The sequence below is a fragment of the Oncorhynchus tshawytscha genome, linkage group LG10 (genome assembly GCF_018296145.1).
Source record: "Oncorhynchus tshawytscha isolate Ot180627B linkage group LG10, Otsh_v2.0, whole genome shotgun sequence".
Classification (NCBI taxonomy): Eukaryota; Metazoa; Chordata; class Actinopteri; order Salmoniformes; family Salmonidae; genus Oncorhynchus; species Oncorhynchus tshawytscha.
In genome coordinates, this window is record NC_056438.1 from 52,462,708 (window position 1) to 52,488,797 (window position 26,090).

General features: G+C 41.3%; 1 protein-coding gene across 3 annotated transcripts; it reads left to right on the forward strand.

Annotated features, from left to right (window-relative positions):
* The first annotated feature begins 12,632 nt into the window (after window positions 1–12,632).
* LOC112260418 (Krueppel-like factor 6) lies at window positions 12,633–17,897 on the forward strand. Of its 3 annotated transcripts, none has more exons than XM_024435503.2 (5): window positions 12,633–12,740; window positions 12,879–12,999; window positions 14,502–15,069; window positions 16,075–16,198; window positions 16,420–17,897. In XM_024435503.2, exons 2-5 carry the CDS (start codon window positions 12,898–12,900, stop codon window positions 16,469–16,471), a joined length of 846 nt encoding a protein of 281 aa, XP_024291271.1. In that variant the 5' UTR covers window positions 12,633–12,740; window positions 12,879–12,897; the 3' UTR covers window positions 16,472–17,897. The 3 variants fall into 3 exon arrangements, with proteins under 3 accessions (XP_024291271.1, XP_042184649.1, XP_024291270.1); XM_024435502.2 differs by having other exon boundaries at window positions 12,648–12,745; XM_042328715.1 differs by having other exon boundaries at window positions 12,641–12,999.
* The last annotated feature ends 8,193 nt before the right edge of the window (window positions 17,898–26,090 follow it).

Below are 26,090 nucleotides of genomic sequence, written 5' to 3' on the forward strand. Positions count from 1 at the left end.
ATTCCAAGCAGATTATACTGGTCTCATGACACAAATAAACTGTACTCCTTTAAATGTATTTATCTTGTCAGTTTCATGAGATTTTTAAGACGGGTGAATTTCATTCTTTAACCGATTGAAATACGGAACATAAAATCCGACTCTACATACTGAATGTATGAATGGGGCGGTGGCTGGACTGAGGCAACTCTTGTACCAGATCAAAGGATGATGTAGCGAGGTCTATTTCATCTTATTGCATTTGATAACACCAATAAAGAGGACATTATCAACCTGATATCACCGCACAAATGACGCAGTATTGTGGTACCAAATTACATTGGTATTATATACGATATTACTTTATTTTTCTATATTCAGTCACTATTAAGACTAGTCAATATTCAATAAATCCCTAAAACACTGGCTTATGACAAATTCTGATGCTAAGTGTTGCAAATGCCTACAGCTGAGACTGACTAAAGAGACTCAGTAGGGCAGAGGGTATCAGGCAGCAGACTGACTAGGCTGGTGGATAAGACAATGGGGTTCTGTTCCAAAAATGTTGTTTGGTCGCAGCTTTCTTTAATCAATGTGCTTGTTTGTTTCCGTGGAATTCAACTCTATCCCAGATCTTATGCAATTCTGTGGATGCATTTTTCACCCCTACAATGTTGCAGCATTTATCTGTAAACATTTGTATTAGAATTGTATTAAGGAAAAATATGAATAGCTGTTCTATTTTGTTGTTTGTTGGGACATAGGCTAATGTAGGCTACCACCATGTTTATAAAATCATCCCACTGTAGACACAGCAATAAGCTTGTACAATATGCAAAGGAGAGCAACACAAAACATACTTTTTGGAGAAATGACAGGCTATGTATGATTGTCATTCTAGAACAGTGAGAGAAATCTGTTAGAAATGTTTATCAAGCTTAGTGGGTGTCCTGCCTAGCTAGACTATAAATATATTATACTTTTCTTTTACCTTTATTTTTTAAAATTGTACCTTTATTTAACTAAGCAAGTCAGTTAAAAACAAATTCTTATTTTACAATGACGGCCTACCCCGGCCAAGCCCTCCGCTAACCCGGACGATGTTGGGCCAACTGTGCACCGCCCTATGGGACTCCCGATCGTGGCCGGTTGTGATTCAGCCCGGGATCCAACCAGGGTCTGAAGTGATGCCTCTAGCACTGACATGCAGTGCCTCAGACCACAGCGCCACTCAGGATATTTAGACTACTATAGTTACGATCTCTCTCCACAACCTATATTCAATTTGATAAAATTGATAATTAAATAATTAACAAGTTGGAATTATAGCGGTCTGATATATGGACTATTTTTGAAAGCTTCTGTAACAGTATAACTTTAGACCGTCCCCTCGCCCATACCCGGGCGCAAACCAGGGACCCTCTGCACACATCAACAACAGTCACCCAAGAAGCATCGTTACCCATCGCTCCACAAAAGCCGCGGCCCTTGCAGATCAAGGGGAACTACTACTTCAAGGTCTCAGAGCAAGTGACGTCACCGATTGAAACGCTATTTAGCGCGCACCACCGCTAACTAAGCTAGCTGTTTCACATCCGTTACACTTCCATGCACGCTATTAACTTTCCTATATAGACTGAACCACAGGTGAATGAGCAACATCAACATCAATAACCTTATAAGCAGGGACTGCTATTCAATCAAACATGCACTCACTGTTCAAGCCCTGTAAACTCATATTTACAAAGTTGTTGTAAACTGCTTTCCACAGTGCCTCTTTCCGGAATGGATGTTTGATTGAATATCACCCCTATATTCCGTCCCATATGCTGGTGTTCCAAGCAGTGCAAGATAGATAAAATCAGTTCAGTCACATAGACATAAGTAGGGGACACCAGGTTATTTTTTTATTGGCCCATTTACCATCACTCCTCTTCGGAGGACAAAAATAACTTTGTTTTAAATTTTGGCTTCCACACCTGAATTGTGCAGCATTTACCCATTATTATTTTCAAAGTTCTTCAAGCTCTGTTAAATTGGTTGTTGATCATTTGATAGACATGCATTTTCAGGTATATTTAAGCAAAAACTGTAACTCAGCCACTCAGGACAATTCACTGTCCTCTTGGTAAGTAACTCCAGTGTAGATTTGGCCTTGTGTTTTAGGTTATTGTTCTGCTGAAAGGTGAATTCATCTCCCAGTGTCTGGTGGAAGCACACTGAACAAGGTTTTCCTCTAGGATTTTATTTTACCTGTACCTAGCTACATTCTATTTATTTTTATCCTGAAAAACTCCCCAGTCCTTAACGATTACAGGCACACGCATAACATAATTGTAACCGTTTTCGTTGGTGGAAGAAGGAGTAGACCAAAACGCAGCGTGGTAAGTGTTCATGTTGGAAATTGAATCAAAACTGAACATTAAACAAAATAACAACGAGGAATAACGAGAACGAAACAGTTCTGTCAGGTGATACACACAAAACAGAAAACAGCCTAAGTATGGTTCTCAATCAGAGACAACGATTGACAGCTGCCTCTGATTGGGAACCATACCAGGCCAAACACATAGAAATACAAACATAGAACAAAACATAGAATACCCACCCACATCACACCCTGACCAAATTAAAAATAGAAACATACAAAGCAATCTACAGTCAGGGAGTGACAATGATGCAGCCACCAATATGTTTGAAAATATGGAGAGTGGTACACAGTAATGTGTTGTACTGGATTTGCCCCAAACAAAAAATGTAATTGCTTTGACAAATTATTTGCAGTATTACCTTAGTACTTTAGAATATTTGTATTCTATAAAAGCTTCCTTTTCACCCTGTTAGTTAGGTTAGTAGTGAGGATGTCACGGCTGTTGAAGGTACTGGACCAAGGGGCAGCGTGGTGGGCGTACATTTTCTTTATTTAAATAAAAATGACGCCGAACAATAAACACTACAAAAACTAATCGTGAAGCTAAAGGCTATGTGCCCTAAACAAAGTCAACTTCCCACAAACACAGTTGGGGAAAAAGGGTACCTAAGTATGGTTCCCAATCAGAGACAACGATGGACAGCTGTCCCTGATTGAGAACCATACCCGGCCAAAACATAGAAATAGAAAATCATAGAAACACAAAAGAATGCCCACCCCAACTCACGCCCTGACAAAACCAAAATAGAGACATAAAAAGGATCTCTAAGGTCAGGGTGTGACAGAGGAGTAACTACAATGTTGTTGATCTATCCATAGTTTTCTCCTATCAAAGCCATTAAACTGTATCTGTTGTAATGTCCCAATTGGCCTCATGGTGAAATCTCTGTTGGGTTTCCTTCCTCTCCGGCAACTGAATTAAGAAGGACGCCTGTATCTTTGTAGTGACTCGGTATATTGATACACCATCCAAAGTGTAATTAATAACTTCACCATGCTCAAAGGGATATTCAATCTGTTGACTTGCTATGAGGTTATATTTTATTCATATTGATCCTGACATGACCTTTGACCCTAGACAGCAGTTACTGCTTTCTTGCTTGGTAAACCCACTGGAATACGTTTCCATGCCAATACATTTTTATACATTTTTATTTTGTGTTCATAGATGTATTTTTATGTGTCATACAGTGTCATATAGTTTGATACTTGTATCAGCAAAGAACAATCAATAATACCAAGGTAAACCATAGTAACTGCAGCCCAAAGCTCAGCGAAACCAAAGTAAAAAGCAGTTACTGCTTTTTTCAGTTTTTTTCCTTGGATTCACTGTAACTTTTTGCAGTTACTGCAAACATGACCCCCCCCATTTTCTCCAAAACACAACACAGTGGAGGCAGGATATTTGTCCACATGATAAAGCATGTACACAATTTTTTGACCAAATGTGCAGTTACCGCTCTTTTGCTTTGTATGGGAGTATAGAGATAAGGTAGTCATTAAAAAAACATGGTAAACACTATTATTGCACATAGAGTGAATCCACGCAACTTATTATGCAACTTGTTAAGCAAATTTGTCACGCCCTGACCTTAGAGCCTTTTTATTTCTCTATAGGTCAGGGTGTGATTTGGGTGGGCATTCTAGTTTTAATATTTCTTTGTTGGCCGGGTATGGTTCCGAAATCAGAGGCAGCTGTCTATCGTTGTCTCTGATTGGAGATCATACTTAGGCAGCCTTTTTTTCCACCTTTAGTTTGTGGGATCTTGTTTGTGTGTTGTTCCTTTCTGCACTGCATGTAGCTTTACGGTCGTTTTTGTATTTTGTTGTTTTTTCAGTGTCATTTAAATAAAAGTAAAACGTACGCATATCACGCTGCACCTTGGTCCAATCCATCTCTAAACGATCGTGACCATTTTGATTCCTGAACTTATTTAGGCTTGCCGTAACAAAAGCTATTCATTTTTTATAATAATAAATAACATGTTCACATTATGGGCTATTGTGTGTAGGACAGTGACAAAAACATCTAAATTGAATACATTTTAAATTCAGCCTGTAACACAACCAAATGTGGAAAAAGTCAAGGGGTGTGAATACCTTTCGAAGGCACCGTGCATGGTACTTTTATACACAGTTGTTATTACATAACAAAAACACTGATTTATTTAACATACACATATGTCGGATAGATAGTACTCAGACATCTCCAGTGTATATTAAATATAGTGTTTTCAGTAATAACTATCACAGATCTTGAGCTTTTTAATCCCATCCCTCAGCTACTCTTCAGTCCATCCCACCTATCTCCGTAAATCACCATCTTTTGATTTTCATGTGACGTATATGTTTCAACTGTGACTTTTCAACCTTTCCAATGGCATAGTATCCACAGAGTGTAAGTTACAGATCCATATTTTTCCAGAGAGTATGTAACGGCATTCTTCCTCCTCTTCTGAGGAGGAGTAGCGAGAAGTATCAGAGGACCAATGCGCAGCGTGGTAAGTGTCCATAACGTTTATTAAAAGACATAAACTGAACACTATGAAATACAAAACAAAATACAAAACCTGAAACAGTACCGTGTGGCAACAAACACTCACACGGAAACAAACACCCACAACTCTAAAGTGAAACCCAGGCTACCTAAGTATGATTCTCAATCAGAGACAACTAACGACACCTGCCTCTGATTGAGGACCATACTAGGCTGAACTCAAAACCCCAACATAGAAAAACACACAGACTGCCCACCCCAACTCACGCCCTGACCATACTAAATAAAGACAAAACAAAGGAAATAAAGGTCAGAACGTGACAGAGTATTATATTTTGATTGTTGACCACAGAACACTGCTATTTGTAGTGTTAATTTGTATAAATGTTGTGATTATTCAGCCATTCTTGAACCTGGGACCAGAATCAAGCTACATGGGGGCAATACCAGAATACATGTTTTAATAGTTGCATTGCCGAGATTGTTGTATGCCCCATGTACTGTATATAACATTCTGTTGGTGGCAAGAATTTTGTATAATAATAGAAATTGAAAAACATGAAGTGTTAAATCAAGCTTTGTTTTGTGTATCAGTTCATAAACCATGTGCTATAATACCGGTACATTGAACATCTTTTCCCAGCTTTTTTGCAACCTGTATGTGCAGCTGTCAGCATAAATATATGCTATGTTTTCGCCGTAAAACATTTTAGAAATCTGACTTGCTGGCTAGATAAACAAGTTGTTTATCTTTCATTTGAGCTATTGGACTTGTTAATGTGTGGAGGTTAAATATTTTTAAGAATATTTTTTGCGTTCCATGCGCCACATTCCAGCTGACGGTGGGAGGGCTGGTTCCCAGTTGGGAACCAAGATCCTCAACAGGTGTAAATGAAACTGGTATATTTTTCTATTTATATATTTTTCTTTTTCAGTTAATTTGGGTCTTTAATATATGGCAGACAAACAAGTTCCCTACCTTCTCACTCTTCCACTTGCTTCCTCCATTTCTGTGGTAATGTTGCAATCAGTTTATTGTAACTTTCGATTCAGTAAACATATTTTAGATAGCCTCATTTTTATAAAAATCTGTACATTTGAGTTTAACCATAATATTTGTTGTTATATTTGTTCTGTCTTTTCTGGAGGATCACATTTCTATTGTAACCAGCTTTGTGTGGCTTGTTTAAGAATTGGTGATACGTTGAACAAGGTTTCATTTTCAATTAACCCGAAAATGACAAGTTATAATCTGTATAAAGGGGAGACCGGCGGTGGTTGTCACTCTTTTTAGTCTTGTGTGTATTTTTCAGCACCAGTATGTCTTACAAGACTCTTCAAATCAAAGTTTATTGGTCATGTACACATACTTATGTTTCTAATTCCAACAATACCGACCATACACAACAACACAAACAAATCCCACAAATATAATGAAAGAAATGAAGAAATATCAGAATAAAAAAGTCAGAGTCCGGAATATAAATATAAATGTACAGTTGAAGTCGGAAGTTTACATACACTTAGGTTGGGGTTATTAAAACTCATTTTTCAACCACCACACATTTCTTGTTCACAAACTATAGTTTTGGCAAGTCGGTTAGGACATCTACTTTGTGCATGACACAAGTAATTTTTCCAACAACTCTTTACAGACAGATTATTTCACTTATAATTCCCTGTATCACAATTCCAGTGGGTCAGAAGTTTACATATACTAAGTTGACTGTGCCTTTAAACAGCTTGGAAAAATCCAGAAAATGATGTCATGGCTTTAGAAGTTTCTGATAGGCTAATTGGCATCATTTGAGTCAATTGGAGGTCTACCTGTGGATGTATTTCAAGGCCTACCTTCAAACTCAATGCCTCATTGCTTGACATCATGGGAAAATCAAAAGAAATCAACCAAGAAAACAAATGCAGACCTCCACAAGTCTGGTTCATCCTTGGGAGCTTTTTCCAAACGCCTGAAGGTACCAAGTTCATCTGTATAAACAATAGTACGCAAGTATAAACACCATGAGACCACGCAGCCATCATACCGCTCAGGAAGGAGACGCGTTCTGTCTCCTAAAGATGAACGTACTTTGGTGTGAAAAGTGCAAATCAATCCCAGAACAACAGCAAAGGACCTTGTGAAGATGCTGGAGGAAACGGGTACAAAAGTATCTATATCCACAATAAAAAAAGTCCTATATCGACATAACCTGAAAGGCCGCTCAGCAAGGAAGAAGCCACTGCTACAAAACCGCCATAAAAAAGCCAGAATACAGTTTGCAACAGCACATGGGGACAAAAATCGTACTTTTTGGAGAAATGTCCTCTGGTCTGATGAAACAAAAATATAACTTTGGCCACTTCACAAAATAGATGGCATCATGAGGTTGGAAAATTACGTGGATATATTGAAGCAACATCTCAAGACCTCAGTCAGGAAGTTAAAGCTTGGTTGCTAATGGGTCTTCCAAATGGACAATGACCCCAAGCATACTTCCAAAGTTGTGGCAAAATGCGTTAAGGACAACAAGGTCAAGGTATTGGAGTGGCCATCACAAAGCCCTGACCTCAATCCTATAGAACATTTGTGGGCAGAACTGAAAAACCGTGTGTGCGAGCAAGGAGGCCTACAAACCTGACTCAGTTACACCAGCTCTGTCAGGAGGAATGGGCCACAATGCACCCAACTTATTGTGGGAAGCTTGTGGAAGGCTAACTGAAACGTTTGACCCAAGTTAAACAATTTAAAGGCAATGCTACCAAATACTAATTGAGTGTATGTACATTTCTGACCCACTGGAATGTGATGAAAGAAAGAAAAGCTTAAATAAATTATTCTCTCTACTATTATTCTGATATTTCACATTCTTAAAATAAAGTGGTGATCCTAACTGACCAAAGACAGGATTAAATGTCAGGAATTGTGAAAAACTGAGTAGAAATGTACTTGGCTAAGGTGTTTGTAAACTTCCGACTTCAACTGTATATGATGTTGTGTGTAGACAGTATGGACAGTATGTGATTAGAAAAGGTGTGTACAGCAGAAGTTACAAAGGATAAGCCTTGACTAGAATACAGTGCCTTCAGAAGGTTTTTATAACCCTTGACTTTTTCCACATTTTGCTACATTACAGCCTTATTCTAAAATGTATTAAATAAATAACAATCCTCAGCAATCTAAGTACAATAACCCATAATGATGGAGTGAAACAAGTTTTTTGAAATTTTTGCTAATGTATTAAAAAATAGAAATACCTTATTTACATAAGTATTCAGACCCTGTGCTATGAGACTCGAAATTGAGCTCAGGTGTATCCTGTTTCCATTTATCACGCTTCAGATATTTCCACAACTTGATTGGAGTCCACCTGTGGTAAATTCAATTGATTGAAAAAGCACACACCTGTCTAAATAAGGTCCCAGAGCCAAAGAAAAAAACAGGTCATTAGGTCAAAGGAATTGTCCGTAGAGCTCCGAGACAGGATTGTGTCGAGGCACAGATCTGGGGAAGGGTACCAAAAAAGGTCTGCAGCAGTGCAGCTCCCTAAGAACACAGTGGCCTCCATCATTCTTAAATGAAAGAAGTTTGGAATCACCAAGAACCTTCCTTGAGATGTCGGCCAGGCCAAACTGAGCAATCGGGGGAGGAGGGCATTGATCTGGGAGGTAACCAAGAACCCGATGGTGACTGACAGAACTCCAGAGCTCCTCTGTGGAGATGAGAGAACCTTCCAACCATCTCTGTAGCACTCCACCAATCAGGCCTTTATGGTAGAGTGGCCAGACGGAAGCCAGTCCTCAGTAAAAGGTACAAGACAGCCCAGATTGTCAAGATTGCCAAAAGACACCTAAAGACTCTCAGCCCATGAGAAACAAGATTCTCTGGTCTGATGAAACCAAAATTGAACTTTTTGGCCTGAATACCAACTGTCAGGTCTCAAGGAAACATGGCACCATCCCTACAGTGAGGCATGGTGGTGGCAGCATCCTGCCGTGGGGATGTCTTTCAGCGGGCAAGGACTGGGAGACAAGTCAGGATCGAGGCAAAGATGAACGGTGCAAAGTACAGAGAGATCCTTGATGAAAACCTGCTCCAGAGCCCTCAAGACCTCAGACTGGGGTGAAGGTTCACCTTCCAACTGGACAATGACCCTAAGCACACAGCCAAGACAATGCGGGAATGGTTTCGGGATAAGTCTCTGAATGTCCTTGAGTGGCCCAGCCAGAACCTGGACTTGAACCTGATCGAACATCTCTGGAGAGAGATGAAAATAGCTGTGCAGCAACGCTCCCATCCAACCTGACAGAGCTTGAGAGGATCTGCAGAGAATGGGAGAAGGTCCCCAAATAAAGGTGTGCCAAGCTTCCAGTGTCATACCCAAGAAGACTAAAGCCTGTAATCGCTACCAAAGGTGCGTCAACAAAGTACTGATTAAATGGTCTGAATACTTATGTAAATGTAACATTTCAAAAACCTTTTTTGCTTTGTCATTTGTCAATTGGTCCAGCGTCATGCGGGATTGGCCGGGGTAGGCCATCATTGTAAATAACAATTTGTTCTTAACTGACTTGCCTAGTTATCGGGATTGGTGTCCCTTCCTAATGTAGGCTAATGCGGATTAGCATGAGGTTGTAAGTAATTAGAACATTTCCCAGGACATAGACATATCTGATATTGGCAGAAAGCTTAAATTCTTGTTAATCTAACAGCACTGTCCAATTTACAGTAGCTATTACAGTAAAATAATACCATGCTATTGTTTGAAGAGAGTGCACAATTTTGAACATGAAAAGTTATTAATAAACTAATAAGGGACATTTGGGCAGTCTTGATACAAAATTCTTAACAGAAATGCAATGGTTCTTTGGATCAGTCCAAAACTTTGCACATACACTGATGCCATCTAGTTGCCAAACTCTAAATTGCACGTGAGCTGGAATAATACATTATGGCCTTTCTCTTACATTTCAAAGAGGATGGTACAAAAAAGGTACAAAAGAACGGTTGTTTTTTTCTTTGTATTATCTTTAACCAGATCTATTGTGTTATATTCTACTACATTCCTTTCAGATTTCCATAAACTTCAAAGTGTTTCCTTTCAAATAGTACGAAGAATATGTATATCCTTGCTTCGGGACCAGAGCTACAGGCAGTTAGATTTGGGTATGTCATTTTAGGCTAAAATTGAAAAAAAGGTGCTAATCCTTAAGAGGACAAAATAGGGTGTGTGGAGATTGATGAGGGAAAAAATCTATTTCATACATTTTAGAATACGGCTGTCACTTAACAAAATGTGGGAAAGTGAAGGGGTCTCAATACTTTCCTAAGGCACTGTAAATATACAGTACCAGTCAAAAGTTTGGACACACCTACTCATTCAAGGGTTTTTATTTATTTTTGCTATTTCTAAATTGTAGAATAATAGTGAAGACTTCAAAACTATGAAATAACACATATGGAATTATGTAGTAACCAAAAACGTGTTAAACAAATAAAAATATATGTTATATTTGAGATTCTTCAAAGTAGCCAACATTTGACTTGATAACAGCTTTGCACACTCTTTTGCACAATTAGTTGTGTTGTGACAAGGCAGGGGTGGTATACAGAATATAGCCCTAATTGGTAAAAAAAATAAAATATCCATACTATGGAAAGAACAGCAAAGAGAAATGACAGTTCATCATGACTTTAAGACATGAAAGTGAGTCAATCTGCAAAATGTCAAGAACTTCGAAAGTTTCCTCAAGTGCAGTCGCAAAACCATCACGCGCTATGATGAAACTAGCTCTTATGAGGACCGCCACAGGAAAGGAAGACCAAGAGTTACCTCTGCTGCAGAGGATAGGTTCATTAGAGTTAACTTCACCTCAGATTGCAGCCCAAATAAATTATTCACAGTTCAAGTAACAGACACATCTCAACATCAACTGTTCAGAGGACAATACGTGGATAAGGCCTTCATGGTCGGATTGATGCACAGAAACCCCTACTAAAGTACACCAATAATAAGAAGAGACTTGTTTGGGCCAAGAAACATGAGCAATGGACATTAGAATGTCTTTTGGTCTGATGAGTCCAAATTTTAGATTTTTGGTTACAACTGCTGTGTCTTTGAGACACGCAGAGTAGGTGAACGGATGATATCCTCATGTGTGTTTCCCACCATGAAGCATGGAAGAGGAAGTGTGATGGTGTGGGGGCACTTTGCTGGTGAAACTGTCAGTGATTTATTTAAAATTCAAGGCACACTTAACCATCATGGCTACCACAGCATTATGCAGTAATACACCATCCCATCTGGTTTGCACTTAGTGGGACTTGCATTTGTTTTTGAATAGAACAATGACCCAAGACACCTCCAGGCTGTGTAAGGGCTATTTGACCAAGAAGGAGAGTTATGGAGTGCTTTATCAGATGAACTGGCCTCCACCTCAACCCAATTGAGATGGTTTAGGATTAGTTGGGCTAGTTAGGCTAGTTAACATTAACAGTGAACAAAAGAAGTAAACAAAAAGGCAAATAACCAAAACATAGCCAATAGTTTACCATAGTGAGAGGCAGCCTTGCACAGCTGTCTTGTCAACTAAATACGCCTATAGGCCCGCTTCAAACATGGGAAATCCTGCAGCTCACGAGTTCAACAACGCGTTGCGATATGGCACAATATACTTCTGTGGTTCAAATTCGACCCAAATTCAAATTCTTCACGAGAAGCTAGCTGGACCTCGACAGCATCATCGTGCTGGGCTTGGCAGTGGCCTCGTGGTTTGATTTCTGATATTCATCGTGGCAGTGGTAGATTAGCTGGTTAGAGCTAAATAGGCTAATAACACTTTTACCGCTAGCTAAGAAGCTAACTAAAATCTGTAGTGGTGGGGCATGAGGCAGAGTTAAGTGCAACGGTTTCAACCGTAAACTTGGCATCTTCCTAATAAATCCAAATCCAATATTACAGGCGGAGGCATATCTCCTTACTCACGTAGCCTACCACAGATGAGAAGCGTTTTTCCCGCTTGTTATGGAAATGCAAAGGAGTCATACCTACTGCCCAGTTACTTTCCATGGCCCCCTTACACACTTACACACACACATTATGTGGCTCGCTCTGTCCATGGTGCTGATACAGCGCAGCGGAGATACAGATTTCGCGCCAACCTGTCACTCGATCACTTGAAATTGTTGCTATTATTTTATAGGGACATCAAATTATTACTGAGGTGGTACAAGTTTCAACTGAGGGGGCTAAGTCCCCTTTTAACACACACCCCCCCACCCCCTCCACCCCCTGGAGCCGGGCCTGAACCAACCCTTGAGACAACCATCCATGTCTCCCCTATTGTATTTAGGAAACTAATGCATAAGAATGGTTAAAATATCAATTCAAACCCAAGCATAAATGTTAAGATATTATTCTATTTCCCAACTCGTGCGTGCCATAATAATAGTAAACTGTAAGCAATACTGCTGCTCAGAAGGTAGACTGAAACCATACTAGGCCGGTAGAGACGTGGTTCTTCGCTGTAGTAAGCGGTGAACACTTTATATAGCGCTCTAAAAATAGAGCCCACATGGTCCAATGGAAATGAAGGAGACTTAGGTCAATTCACCAACCAAATCACAGAAGATGGTCAAGGTAGGCGGGTGTTACACTTTGGCGCACCCATTGGTCGGCATCACGACAGCGTAATGCAATCACGTGGGGGGAAGGCCGTCTGTAAGACATTGCATAGTGAAGTTTACAGAGCGTCGACGGACTTTCAGCGAGTTCACTGTTTGCTATTAGAGCAAGTAAGGAAGATCGCTCTAGGAAGAACACTTGCGCTATCACTGCTGTAAGGTGATAAACATACCTACTATTCCCAACTGCTTTTCTACAGCATATTATACATGCAAATACATCGAAGTCGCAAGTTTTCTTGAAAAAGAAAACAAGACAATTGAACTACCTTGATTTTTGGTTGTAATTGCAGCGGCATTTATAGGAGTGAGATGGATGTTATTCCTATGTGCAGCATCTTTCAGGAGCTCCAGATAGTACATGACACCGGATACTTTTCAGCTTTACCATCTCTTGAGGAGTACTGGCAGCAGGTATTTATATATGATCATTTATAAATAGTCATATTTAGATATAGAAAACACTCTAAAATGAATGAAAAATAATGCTTATGTATGTACATCGACAAACTTGTCCGCAAACCCAGGTTGCTGTCAGTGTCCCTGCAAGCTGTCAGGAATGCAGAACGTGACTAAGTGATGCAGAACAACAAAAAAGTTGAGCTATTGGATTGAACTTGTAGCACATTCTTGACACATAGTTGAATTGACGTATGACTGTTATTGAACGCATGTTGCAATCATATACAGTCATTACAATGTAATAGCCTAATCGAATGAATGAACCAAGACTCAACATTGTTTATATTCAGTTCTGTAGACGGATTATGCCGTTCATTCTAGTGAAGAGAGTTGTTGTGTGTACGTGCGTGTGTTAGAGAGCAAGAGAGACGATCGTATTCGGAATTACCGGAGAAGAGTAGCCTATGTGCAACAGATTTTGTTCAAAATTCCCACTAACTCGCAGTCATTTTATAAGAATTACATAATAGTCGAGAAACTAGGTTTGTTTTTTTGGGGGTGATTGAAATAAATAGGCTTCACTACACAAAGTTTCCCTTGGATATGCGGGCTTGGGGCCAAATTCCCTCTCCATGCCCTGAGGCATTCAAAGCTCGCCAGAGATGCATTCTGCCCTATTGAAAATAAATGTTTGCAATGAATACAAAGTATTGGCTTACTAATAACGTTTTTAGGTTCGCCAGAAATATATTACAAAACAACTTACACTGTAATGAATATTTGTTTTAATTTGTATTCTATACCCATTATAGTTTGGAATTCATTATTTTGAATGCTAGATGCATGTCATAGCTTTTAATATACTGTAGTTAGCGTCCACTCTCTGATTGTCAAGCTTTCAGGAAGTGTCCTTTACTTCCTTTTTAGAAGCTGAAAATAACTCTTGCAGTATGAAACTCTTGCAGTATTCATACATAAAGCTTTTTGTGGACCTGCTTGAACCAGGCCTACCTCCTCCATTCCCTTGTGTGCTATGTTATTTCTAGCTATGCCACTGGATGCATTATTAAATCCAACTTATGCTGAATAATTGAAACATTTAAAATATCTACAAGCACTTCCCTAACCACCAGGGGGGGCTCTGTAGCATATGTAAATGTAATCACTGCGCATGACGACAGCTATGTCGTGGAAAGAGCACGCCACCAACTGAGGAAGTGTGTTTACATGTAACCTTCCTTGATCTAATCTACTTCTCAAAAGGTAACCTATTCCCTATATAGTACACTACTTTTGACCAGAGCCCTATGGGCTATGGGCCCTAGTCAAAAGTAGTGCACTATAAAGGGAATAGGGTGCCATTTGGGAATCAGCAGCCTTAGAGTCTCGGAGGACAACCATTACATCCACTCCACTGCCCTCAGAATAGTACATTGTGTATATGTACTGTATACCGTGGGTAGTTTTTATTCCTAGCTCCTACATGCTGTACTCATTATTTTCTCCTTCATCAGACATGTCTGGAGTTGGAGCGGTACCTCCAGAGCGAGCCCTACGTCTCGGCCACAGACATCAAGTTTGAGACGAGTCAAGAGGATCTCTGGAGCAAACTGATCCTGGCCTGCGGGGACAAGGCCGAGTCCGACCCAAAGATCCACAATCACATTAAGGAGGAGGACAATCAAGAGGCCAACAGCTTTAACTCCGACGCCAGCAGTGAAGCGTCTGACAGCTCCGAGGAGCTCTCACCCCCCCTCGACTTCACCTCCAACCCACTAAGTGACATTATGGGAGAGGACCTGAGTTCCATGGTTATCAGCACTCCGCCATCTTCTCCTGAGGTGAACAAGGAGGCCCCCTCCATATCCTCCCAGGTGTGGAGCGGTATACAGACAGTGATGCACTCGCCAGGGAAAATACGGACAGGGGGCATTGGTGGACGAACGGTGGAGAGGGGAAGCTTAGCCAATGGGGAGGCTTCTCCAGACGGGAGGAGGCGGGTCCACAGGTGTCATTTCAACGGATGCCGAAAGGTTTACACGAAAAGTTCCCACTTGAAAGCACACCAGCGTACACATACAGGTAAATAGTTGATTGTTTACAGGTAAACTGCATAACCCCACAGCACCTCTTCCCAAACAAGTGTATACTGTATATGTATAGAAAAAAGCAGAAACTCTGAGCTATCCGACCAGACCCGAGTCTTAGTAGTAATATCATACAGGTAAAGCAAGCTAGTCCAAAGAGTGGAGGTGGGTGTTGTTACCCACATACTAATGCTGCTGTCACAGCAGAGAGGCCTTGGGATAGACATCCAGACCAGCTGGTTATGATGTCATCAGTGTTCTGAATCTGCAGGCATTTACTTTACAAAGAACATTCAGAAGATGATTCCGTTTCGGGGGGACTAAATTTAAACCTCATCAAACAATTACATTTTAATATGTTAACAAGAGAGTCTTGTTTTTAAAAAGTTATTTTCATGAAATTTCTCTCTGCATTCTTGGAATAGTTCGCTAGTACATAGTGTCTAAACTGTGACCTAATTCACACAGTAGCAGCAGTGACTTCACGTTGAATGGGGGAGGGGCGACATAAAAACCTTTTGTGGGCATGGCCAAGCCAGCCACAGAGGATGTGGACTGGATCTTGAAAACAGATCACATTTCACAATGGGAAAAGAAAACGACTGAATCATTTACATTTAAAGTGCGGTGGGAATTTTACATTTACTGTTATTCGTTACCGAGTTATGCGAGCAGTTTCCCTCGTCACCTCTGACCTCGGCTTGCCAAGCTGTTTACAGCTGTCTTGCACATTAGCAAGGCTCCACATTCCAACCAAACTGTTACCAGAGCTAATGGAATTTTCACCATTAGAAATCCCCTACATTTATCCCTTCTCACCCAGCCACTTCATAAGCACTATGTCTGCTTATTTAACTACTTTTAAGCAGTATACCACAGCTCATATTTACAAGTTGTAGTACTCTATCTTCTAATATGTAGCACTTATAGTATGTTATGTCTATTTCTAATTTGGAAACAATGGAGCACAGCGATAAAATGATTTGTTTTCTGTTTGCAGGTGAGAAGCCTTACAGGTGCTCATGGGAAGGCTGCGAGTGGCGTTTTGCACGGAGTGATGAGCTAACCAGACACTTCAGGAAGCACACTGGGGCAAAGCCATTTAAATGCAGTCACTGTGACAGGTAGGAGAAGTGTTTAGGGATGGATGTATGTATTGTTTATTTTCATTATTTTATTGAGGAAGATTGTGAAGGTCATGAACACTTTTGAATGTTTGGGCAACTAAAGGTAAATCCATGCACCTGAAATACTGACTTAGGGGACTTGAATATCAATGCTGTTATATTCGTCTTTTACCTATTCTAAAAACACTGTGCCTGATATGCTTTCTTTCTCCTCACAGGTGTTTCTCTCGCTCGGACCATTTGGCGCTTCACATGAAGAGACACATCTAAGCGGTGGGCCCCGAGGCAGAGGAGAGCAGAGCGGTGTTGAGCGATGGTCCTGACTGTCTCCTAACCTGTCTGTGGGGAGGCTGCAGTGCCCTGAGAGGGGAGGAAGGCTAGCGAGGGGAGCGTGCTCCAGTGAAAAGCATGCAGGCCATTTTTGCACCATACTTAGTGCCTCCAAGACCTCTCAGAGGAAAGAGCTCTGAAAGGTCGACACATTCTGAAAAATATCACGAAAACCACCATGGATGAAGGAGAATTAAGAAATTCACTAGAGAGAGGAGAAAGAAAATATCTGAGAGGACAAGAAAGAACTTTTTTTTCTCTGTATGGTGTCTGATGCTTTGCGGAGTTAGTTCCTGGTTTGAAAATATGCAGTGGTACTACTCCAATAAACGTGTGTTGTTTTCTGTGAGCATGTGGACTGACTGACTGTGAGCCTGCTGTCAGACTGCCTGTGACTGGGTGCCTGTCTTAGAATGCCTGTAACTGGGTGCCTGTCTTAGAATGCCTGTAACTGGGTGCCTGCCCTGTGGATGTACGACTCCTGAGTAGATGGCTTGTGTTGTGACCTGAATGGCATTGAGGGGATGATGAGTTTTTGACTGAGGTTTTATTGTCTCGTGGTCATGAATGAATGCAAGCAAAGGAGTTGTTGTGCTCTTGTGTGGAGCGCTGGTTGAGTCTAGGCTGGGTTTGGCAGTGTGTGTGCGTCTCAGCCGTCAGTTTTGAGGTTTGAGAGAGAGCACCACCATCCGAACTGAGGTGGTACATGCTCCTAAACGAGGTTTGGGGAGGGGAGGGGGGTTGATGTTTGGTGCAGCTATTAAATGTGCAATGTATTAAGTAGCGCGTCTCAAAGTACATGCTACAAAGCTAATTTGTTGTCCATTGTGTAAGCTCTGTATCTAAAGGCTGTACACAACATTGATATATCATTATACCAGAAGTTGCATGATCTTGGGTTTGTTTGTCACTCGATTAGGCCTACTTATAACACAGGCAAATCCCAATAATGAGCAGCTATGCATCCATTTTACTCCGTAGATACCACAGTATTGTACAGAAACATAAAGCAGTGATGTATTTGTTTCCTTCTTTTCTATGTTTGGAGATACCACTATTGCTTGGCAACTGTGTTGATCATGGGATAGTTTTATTTATATTCAGTTTAATAACTAATTTCTTTATTTTTGTCCTCTTGCTCTTCTCTTTTTCTATATCTGTAAATACACTGTGACCTTAATGATGCCTTATGTAAGTGGCCTTGTCCAGATAAATAGATCACTCACGGGGGAGGGGGGTAAATGCGGTAGTGTGTGATTGAATAGCTTTATTAAGGCTCCGATTCATATGGTTGCACCTTTTTCCCTTTGTCTAGAAATGATGGTTGGTCTGAAGACTCTTGAATAAAAGTTAAGCTTTATACTTATTGACATTTCTGTGTTTTATTTGTCAACATACATACTGTATCTATCTATTCAGACAAAAATCCTGTTTGAAAATGATCCTTGATCTGAGACAGAATTCTAGAAGCAGTTCAAACAATTCCATTTTAAAAGGTTTACTACTGTGTAGTAGTGTAATGTGGTACCTTATGCACTTCAAATGGAATGTGTGACGGTGAATTACTTTTGAAAGTACAGATTCTATTGGTTGGTTATGGGGTTGAGTTCTCGTGACGTGATCTACTCGGCCACCAAGGCCATGATAAATGAAGAGTTATTACAAATAACCCATTCTGGTCAGGCCATGGCATGTTTGTTGAACTGTTAAATGCTTACCTGACATGAGTGCTCTCAAACTGACAGTGGATGTGGATGCTTATTTCTTACTGACCTGTATGGACTGCCATGTTTTAACCCTATACCAATGTACAGTGCCGGTGATCTGGTCAACGTCGCTGTCGAAAGGTCCCCTTTTAAAATATACATTGTGGATATCGAAACCATGCAAAAGATATAAGTGTTGTTTAAAAAGTTTTTGTAAAGAAGCTTATATTTTTCAGGGTACAGGACCCCAGTGTACATTTCTAAGAAAAACAATAAAGACAAGACTACCGATTTAACTTGGGTGAGTATTAATGGCCCAATAAACTGAAAACAAATGACATATTGTTCACTTCTACAGTGTCGGAGAAAGATTGCATTTTTTTTTGCTTGAGTTGGGAATGATTCAGCAGAGAGAAATGAAAAACTCTGATTGTTGAAGAGATTACACACTGAACAGCTTTTTGTAATCAAAATCAAAACAGCAGTTTTGTCAGCCTATATTACTTCAGCCAATGTTAGGTGTTGGACAAGCCACATATGTTATGTAACCCACCCAATCTTTAACTAAAGAGTATCTTTATTGAAGAAGAAAAAAAAAGAAATTATTATGTTTGATTTTTGTTTGATTTATGGCGTTAACAACATTTTTTTTTTCATTTTTTTTTATTATTGTTTTGTAAAATATTTATCTCTGTATGAATGTATTTTTATTGGAATAACGATTAAAAAAATGTGATCAAACATTTTTGTGTTTTTGCTTCTTGCATCCTCATAGTGGGATCTTGACATAGGACAGTGATATTAACATACTCCTTCAGGTTCCTGTCACTTTCATCGGATCCACCTCACTTTACAGACGGGTGGGTTGTTTAAATGTCAATTGAAAACATAAACACATTTGCCCAATAAGCACGTGTTGTCCCTCAAATGCATTGTTACAATTGTTCGTTAGCTAGCCTAATTATAGCCATATTAACATAGACGTCTCCGGGAACATTGCCTTTAAAAGGTGCATAGCTGAAAAGGAGCATTCGGATTGAATTCGGACCTTAGTTGAGACTGAGCTGCATACAGTAACATTTACATTTGATATTTTTGTCATTCAGCAGATGCTCTTATCCAGAGTGATTTACAGGAGCAATTAGCGTTAAGTGCCTTGCTCAAGGGCACATCAACAGATTTTTCACCTTGTCAGCTCGGGTACTGGCCCAACCTCTTAACCGCTAGGCTACCTGCAGCCCATCATAAATATGATCAATGTTATCCTTTTAATGTGAAGACATACAGGTTACAACGAATACCAAATACCAGTACGCCATACAGCATTGCGGATAGCGATGGTTCAGTATGTTCTCCTTTCATTATCATGCAGTTTATAGCACATGGGATTAGAATGGTCAGAGGTTCCAAGCCCCTTCTACACATTATATTTCTATGTCATAGCATTTCAACACATCATTGTGCTCTAACACTAGCAAAACAGCACATTCTTATGCACATCAAACCAGATCTTCCCAGTCAAGGTCTACTAGTACAACGAGAACATCCACCACAGGCCCCTGCCTGGTTTCAACAGACATACAGATACGCCTCCCCCACCCATCACATCACAGCTCATCTCATATGACCAGGGAGTTAGGGGGCGCCTTTTAAAACCGGAGTAAACTGAAAGGTCATTGACCCCAGCATGAGGATGGTAGACCATCAACTCAGTGGTATCGTAGAGACCTCCAGACGGTTCACATTCAAACACACAGACAAAGCGGAAATGGGGGAACAGGGGGAATAGGCATCGAGACCTGCTGCTCTAGCTGATTATATGGAAATCTACATTTACCTCCAAATGGTTGCCTGCGTCTCAAATGACACCCTTTTCCCAACAAAGTGCACTACTTTTGACCTATGGGCTCGGGTCAAAAGTACTATATAGGTGATAGGGTGCCATTTAGGACGCATCCTACAGTTGAAGAAGGAAGTTTACATATACCTTCCCTGTCATGGGTCAGTTAGGATCACCACTTTATTTTAAGAATGTGAAATGTCAGAATAATAGTAGAGAGCACATGGCTAATCTGAAAACAAGACTCCCTAAATTTTATCAGCATATCGATTGCGCAACCAGGGGTGGAAAGACCTTGGATCATTGTTACTCTAACTTCCGCGACGCATATAAGGCCCTGCCCCGCCCCCCTTTCGGAAAAGCTGATCACGACTCCATTTTGTTGATCCCTGCCTACAGACAGAAACTAAAACAAGAGGCTCCCACGCTGAGGTCTGTTCAACGCTGGTTTGACCAAGCTGACTCCACACTCCAAGACTGCTTCCATCACGTGGACTGGGAGATGTTTCGTTTTGCGTCAGATAACAACATTGACGAATACGCTGATTCGGTGTGCGAGTTCATTAGAACGTGCATTGAAGATGTCGTTCCCATAGCAACGATTAAAACATTCCCTAACCAGAAACCGTGGATTGATGGCAGCATTCGTGTGAAACTGAAAGCGCGAACCACTGCTTTTAATCAGGGCAAGGTGTCTGGTAACATGACTGAATACAAACAGTGCAGCTATTCCCTCCGCAAGGCTATTAAACAAGCTAAGCATCAGTACAGAGACAAAGTAGAATCTCAATTCAACGGCTCAGACACAAGAGGCATGTGGCAGGGTCTACAGTCAATCACGGACTACAGGAAGAAATCCAGCCCAGTCACGGACCAGGATGTCTTGCTCCCAGGCAGAGTAAATAACTTTTTTGCCCGCTTTGAGGACAATACAGTGCCACTGACACGGCCTGCAATGAAAACATGCGGTCTCTCCTTCACTGCAGCCGAGGTGAGTAAGACATTTAAACTTGTTAACCCTCGCAAGGCTGCAGGCCCAGACGGCATCCCCAGCCGCGCCCTCAGAGCATGCGCAGACCAGCTGGCCGGTGTGTTTACGGACATATGCAATCAATCCCTATACCAGTCTGCTGTTCCCACATGCTTCAAGAGGGCCACCATAGTTCCTGTTCCCAAGAAAGCTAAGGTAACTGAGCTAAACGACTACCGCCCCGTAGCACTCACATCCGTCATCATGAAGTGCTTTGAGAGACTAGTCAAGGACCATATCACCTCCACCCTACCTGACACCCTAGACCCACTCCAATTTGCTTACCGCCCAAATAGGTCCACAGACGATGCAATCTCAACCACACTGCACACTGCCCTAACCCATCTGGACAAGAGGAATACCTATGTGAGAATGCTGTTCATCGACTACAGCTCGGCATTCAACACCATAGTACCCTCCAAGCTCGTCATCAAGCTCGAGACCCTGGGTCTCGACCCCGCCCTGTGCAACTGGGTACTGGACTTCCTGACGGGCCGCCCCCAGGTGGTGAGGGTAGGCAACAACATCTCCTCCCCGCTGATCCTCAACACTGGGGCCCCACAAGGGTGCGTCCCTCTCCTGTACTCCCTGTTCACCCACGACTGCGTGGCCACGCACGCCTCCAACTCAATCATCAAGTTTGCGGACGACACAACAGTGGTAGGCTTAATTACCAACAACGACGAGACGGCCTACAGGGAGGAGGTGAGGGCCCTCGGAGTGTGGTGTCAGGAAAATAACCTCACACTCAACGTCAACAAAACTAAGGAGATGATTGTGGACTTCAGGAAACAGCAGAGGGAACACCCCCTATCCACATCGATGGAACAGTAGTGGAGAGGGTAGCAAGTTTTAAGTTCCTCGGCATACACATCACAGACAAACTGAATTGGTCCACTCACACAGACAGCATCGTGAAGAAGGCGCAGCAGCGCCTCTTCAACCTCAGGAGGCTGAAGAAATTCGGCTTGTCACCAAAAGCACTCACAAACTTCTACAGATGCACAATCGAGAGCATCCTGGCGGGCAGTATCACCGCCTGGTACGGCAACTGCTCCGCCCTCAACCATAAGGCTCTCCAGAGGGTAGTGAGGTCTGCACAACGCATCACCGGGGGCAAACTACCTGCCCTCCAGGACACCTACACCACCCGATGTTACAGGAAGGCCATAAAGATCATCAAGGACATCAACCACCCGAGCCACTGCCTGTTCACCCCGCTATCATCCAGAAGGCGAGGTCAGTACAGGTGCATCAAAGCTGGGACCGAGAGACTGAAAAACAGCTTCTATCTCAAGGCCATCAGACTGTTAAACAGCCACCACTAACATTGAGTGGCTACTGCCAACACACTGTCAATGACACTGACTCTACTCCAGCCACTTTAATCATGGGAATTGATGGGAAATGATGTAAATATATCACTAGCCACTTTAAACAATGCTACCTTACATAATGTTTACATACCCTACATTATTCATCTCATATGCATGCGTATATACTGTACTCTATATCATCGACTGCATCCTTATGTAATACATGTATCACTAGCCACTTTAACTATGCCACTTTGTTTACATACTCATCTCATATGTATATACTGTACTCGATATCAGCTACTGTATCTTGCCTATGCTGCTCTGTACCATCACTCATTCATATATCCTTATGTACATATTCTTTATCCCCTTACACTGTGTATAAGACAGTAGTTTTGGAATTGTTAGTTAGATTACTTGTTGGTTATTACTGCATTGTCGGAACTAGAAGCACAAGCATTTCGCTACACTCGCATTAACATCTGCTAACCATGTGTATGTGACAAATAAAATTTGATTTGATTTGATTTGAGAGATGATTTATTTAAGCTTTTATTTCTTTCATCACATTCCCAGTCGGTCAAAAGTTTACATACACTCAATTAGTATTTGGTAGCATTGCCTTTAAATTGTTTAACTTGGGTCAAACGTTTCAAGTAGCCTTCCACAAGCTTCCCACAATAAGTTGGGTGAATTTTGGCTCATTCCTCCTGACAGAGCTGGTGTAACTGAGTCATGTTTGTAGGCCTCCTTGCTTGCACACGCTTTTTCAGTTCTGCCCACAAATGTTCTATAGGATTGAGGTCAGGGCTTTGTGGTGGCTATTCCAATACCTTGACTTTGTTGTCCTTAAGCCATTTTGCCATAATTTTGGAAGTATGCTTGGGGTTATTGTCCATTTGGAAGACCCCTTTGCGACCAAGCTTTAACTTCCTGAATGATGTTGCTTCAAAATATCCACATAATTTTCCGCCCTCATGATGCCATCTATTTTGTGAAGTGCACCAGCCCCTCCTGCAGCAAAGCACCTCCACAACATGATTCTGCCACCCCCGTGCTTCATGATTGGGATGGTGTTCATCGTCTTACAAGCCTCCCCCTTTTCCCTCCAAACATAGCAATGGTTATTACAGTTCCATTTTTGTTTCATCAGACCAGAGGACATTTCTCCAAAAAGTACCATCTTTGTCCCCATGTGCAGTTGCAAACCGTAGTCTGGCTTTTTTATGGCAGATTTGGAGCAGTGGCTTCTTCCTTGCTGAGCGGCCTTTCAGGTTATGTCGATATAGAACTCGTTTTACTGTGGATATAGATACTTTTGTACCCGTTTCCTCCAGCATCTTCACAAGGTCTTTTGCTGTTGTTCTGGGATTGATTTGCACTTTTCGCACCAAAGTACGTTCATCTCTAGGAGACAGAACGCATCTCCTTCCTGGGCGGTATGACAGCTGCGTGGTCCCATGGTGTTTATACTTGCGTACTATTGTTTGTACAGATGAACGTGGTATCTTCAGGCATTTGGAAATTGCTCCCATGGATGAACCAGACTTGTGGAGGTCTACAATTTGAAGGTAGGCCTTGAAATACATCCACAGGTGCACCTCCAATTGACTCAAATTATTTGCTGGAGTTTTCCAAGCTGTTTAAAGGCACTGTCAACTTAGTGTATGTAAACTTCTGACCCACTAGAATTGCGATACAGTGAAGTGTAAGTGAAATAATCTGTCTGTAAACAATTGTTGGAAAAATTACTTGTGTCATGCACAAAGTAGATGTCCGAACTGAAGTGTATACAAACTTCCGACTTCAACTGTTTATTTACCTTGAATTGTTTGTTTGGACTGAGACGTTACACGGTTTGAAAGCACATGGTGCAAATTACATGTTTACATCATGTTTATTGCAAACATCATTAAAGTCATCCATTAAATTGGTACCTCTCTGCACTTCACAGCACAGTCTTGTGGCTCTTTGCTCTTTCCCTGAGGGCTGAACGTCAAGGGTTAATTCACCACTCTGTGTACAGGCTACAGGCAGTGGGCCAATGGGGGTTGAGGTTGGGTTCAGGCCAGACCCGGGTTCAAATACAATTTGAAATCTTTCAAATGCTTTGGAAAGTTTGCTAGAGTCTTCCTGGAGTGACAGGTAGGCAGTGTTAACACTTTTTACAATTTTCTATTGATTCCATTGCACAGGCAACCTTAATCAAACATAAATACAGTATTTGAACCCAGGTCTGGTTCAGGGCCTGTGATTGGTCTGATGTATGGACATTTCTCAGCTGTGGCTGGGCCCTCTGGTTCCCCCCAGTCCTCCTCTCCTCTGATGTACAGCAGCTCATTACAACGGCCTGATAAAAGGGCCTATTATCCATTCACACACACATCACACTTTGAACTCCAGAGGAATCTCCCTACATCTCTTTATAGTGCACTACTTTTGAACAGAGCACTATGGGCACTGGTCAAAAATAATGAAGTAAATAGGGAAAAGGGTGCCATTTCAGATGCATCCTACTACCTTACCTAACTGAACCCATAGCAGCAGCATTGGAGAACAAGCAGGCAGTATTTGTCTCTACCAGTTCGCACAGTGTGATAGGCTGCACTGGATCGCTCAATGATGCCACACAGGTTTGATTAGTGTGGTTGAATGTTAGGGATGCAGGGAAGAATAAATGGTGGTGTAGTCAGCAAGCCTGGTGATTTATAGTGTAGGCTGCAATGTTGGATGAAAACAGATCACTGCACAGTTTTTGTGGATTGAACATCCACATGAAAATATTTCAACAGCCATTACAGACTTATTATACAGATACACTGTAGAAAAATATAAAGGCAACGTGGAACAATTTACAGTATATATAAGGAAATCAGTCAATTGAAATGAATGCATTAGGCCAAAATCTTTCAACTAAATATGTGTATGTGACCAAAAACATTTATTTGATTTGGATTTGATTTGATTATGGCTGGTGGCTGGTCTCAGACGATCCCACAGATGAAGAAGCCGGATGTGGAGGTCCTGCGCTGGCGTGTGTTACACGTGATCTGCGATCTGCGATTGTGAGGCCGGTTGGATGTACTGCCAAATTCTCTAAAATGACGTTGGAGGCGGCTTTTAGTAGAGAAATGAACATTCAATTCTCTGGCAACAGCTCTGGTGGAAATGCCTGCAGTCAACATGCCAAATGTATGCTCCCTCAAAATTTGAGATGTGGCATAGTGTTGTTTGACAAAATTGCACATTTTAGAGTGGCCTTTTATTGTCTCCAGCGCAAGGTGTTTAAGGTGTTTAATCAGGTTGATGGATTATATTGGCAAAGGAACATGCCCACTAACAGAGATGTAAACAAATTTGTGCACAAAATGTGAGCGAAATATGATTTTTGTGCCTGTGGAACATTTCTGGGATGTTTTATTTCAGCTCATAAAACATGGGACCAGCACTTTATCTATTTATATGTTTGTTCAGTATAGATGTAAAGGAATAGCAGTTGTGTTGAGGTGCACACACATAGTGCCACTGCATTATTTTTGTTGAACATATGGGTTTGATATGTACAGTGACAGAAAGAGAGAGAATAAGATGGATTCTGTCATAATGAGATTGAATAACATATCTCCATTATTTGACAACTTGTGCCAAGTTAAGAACTTCATTG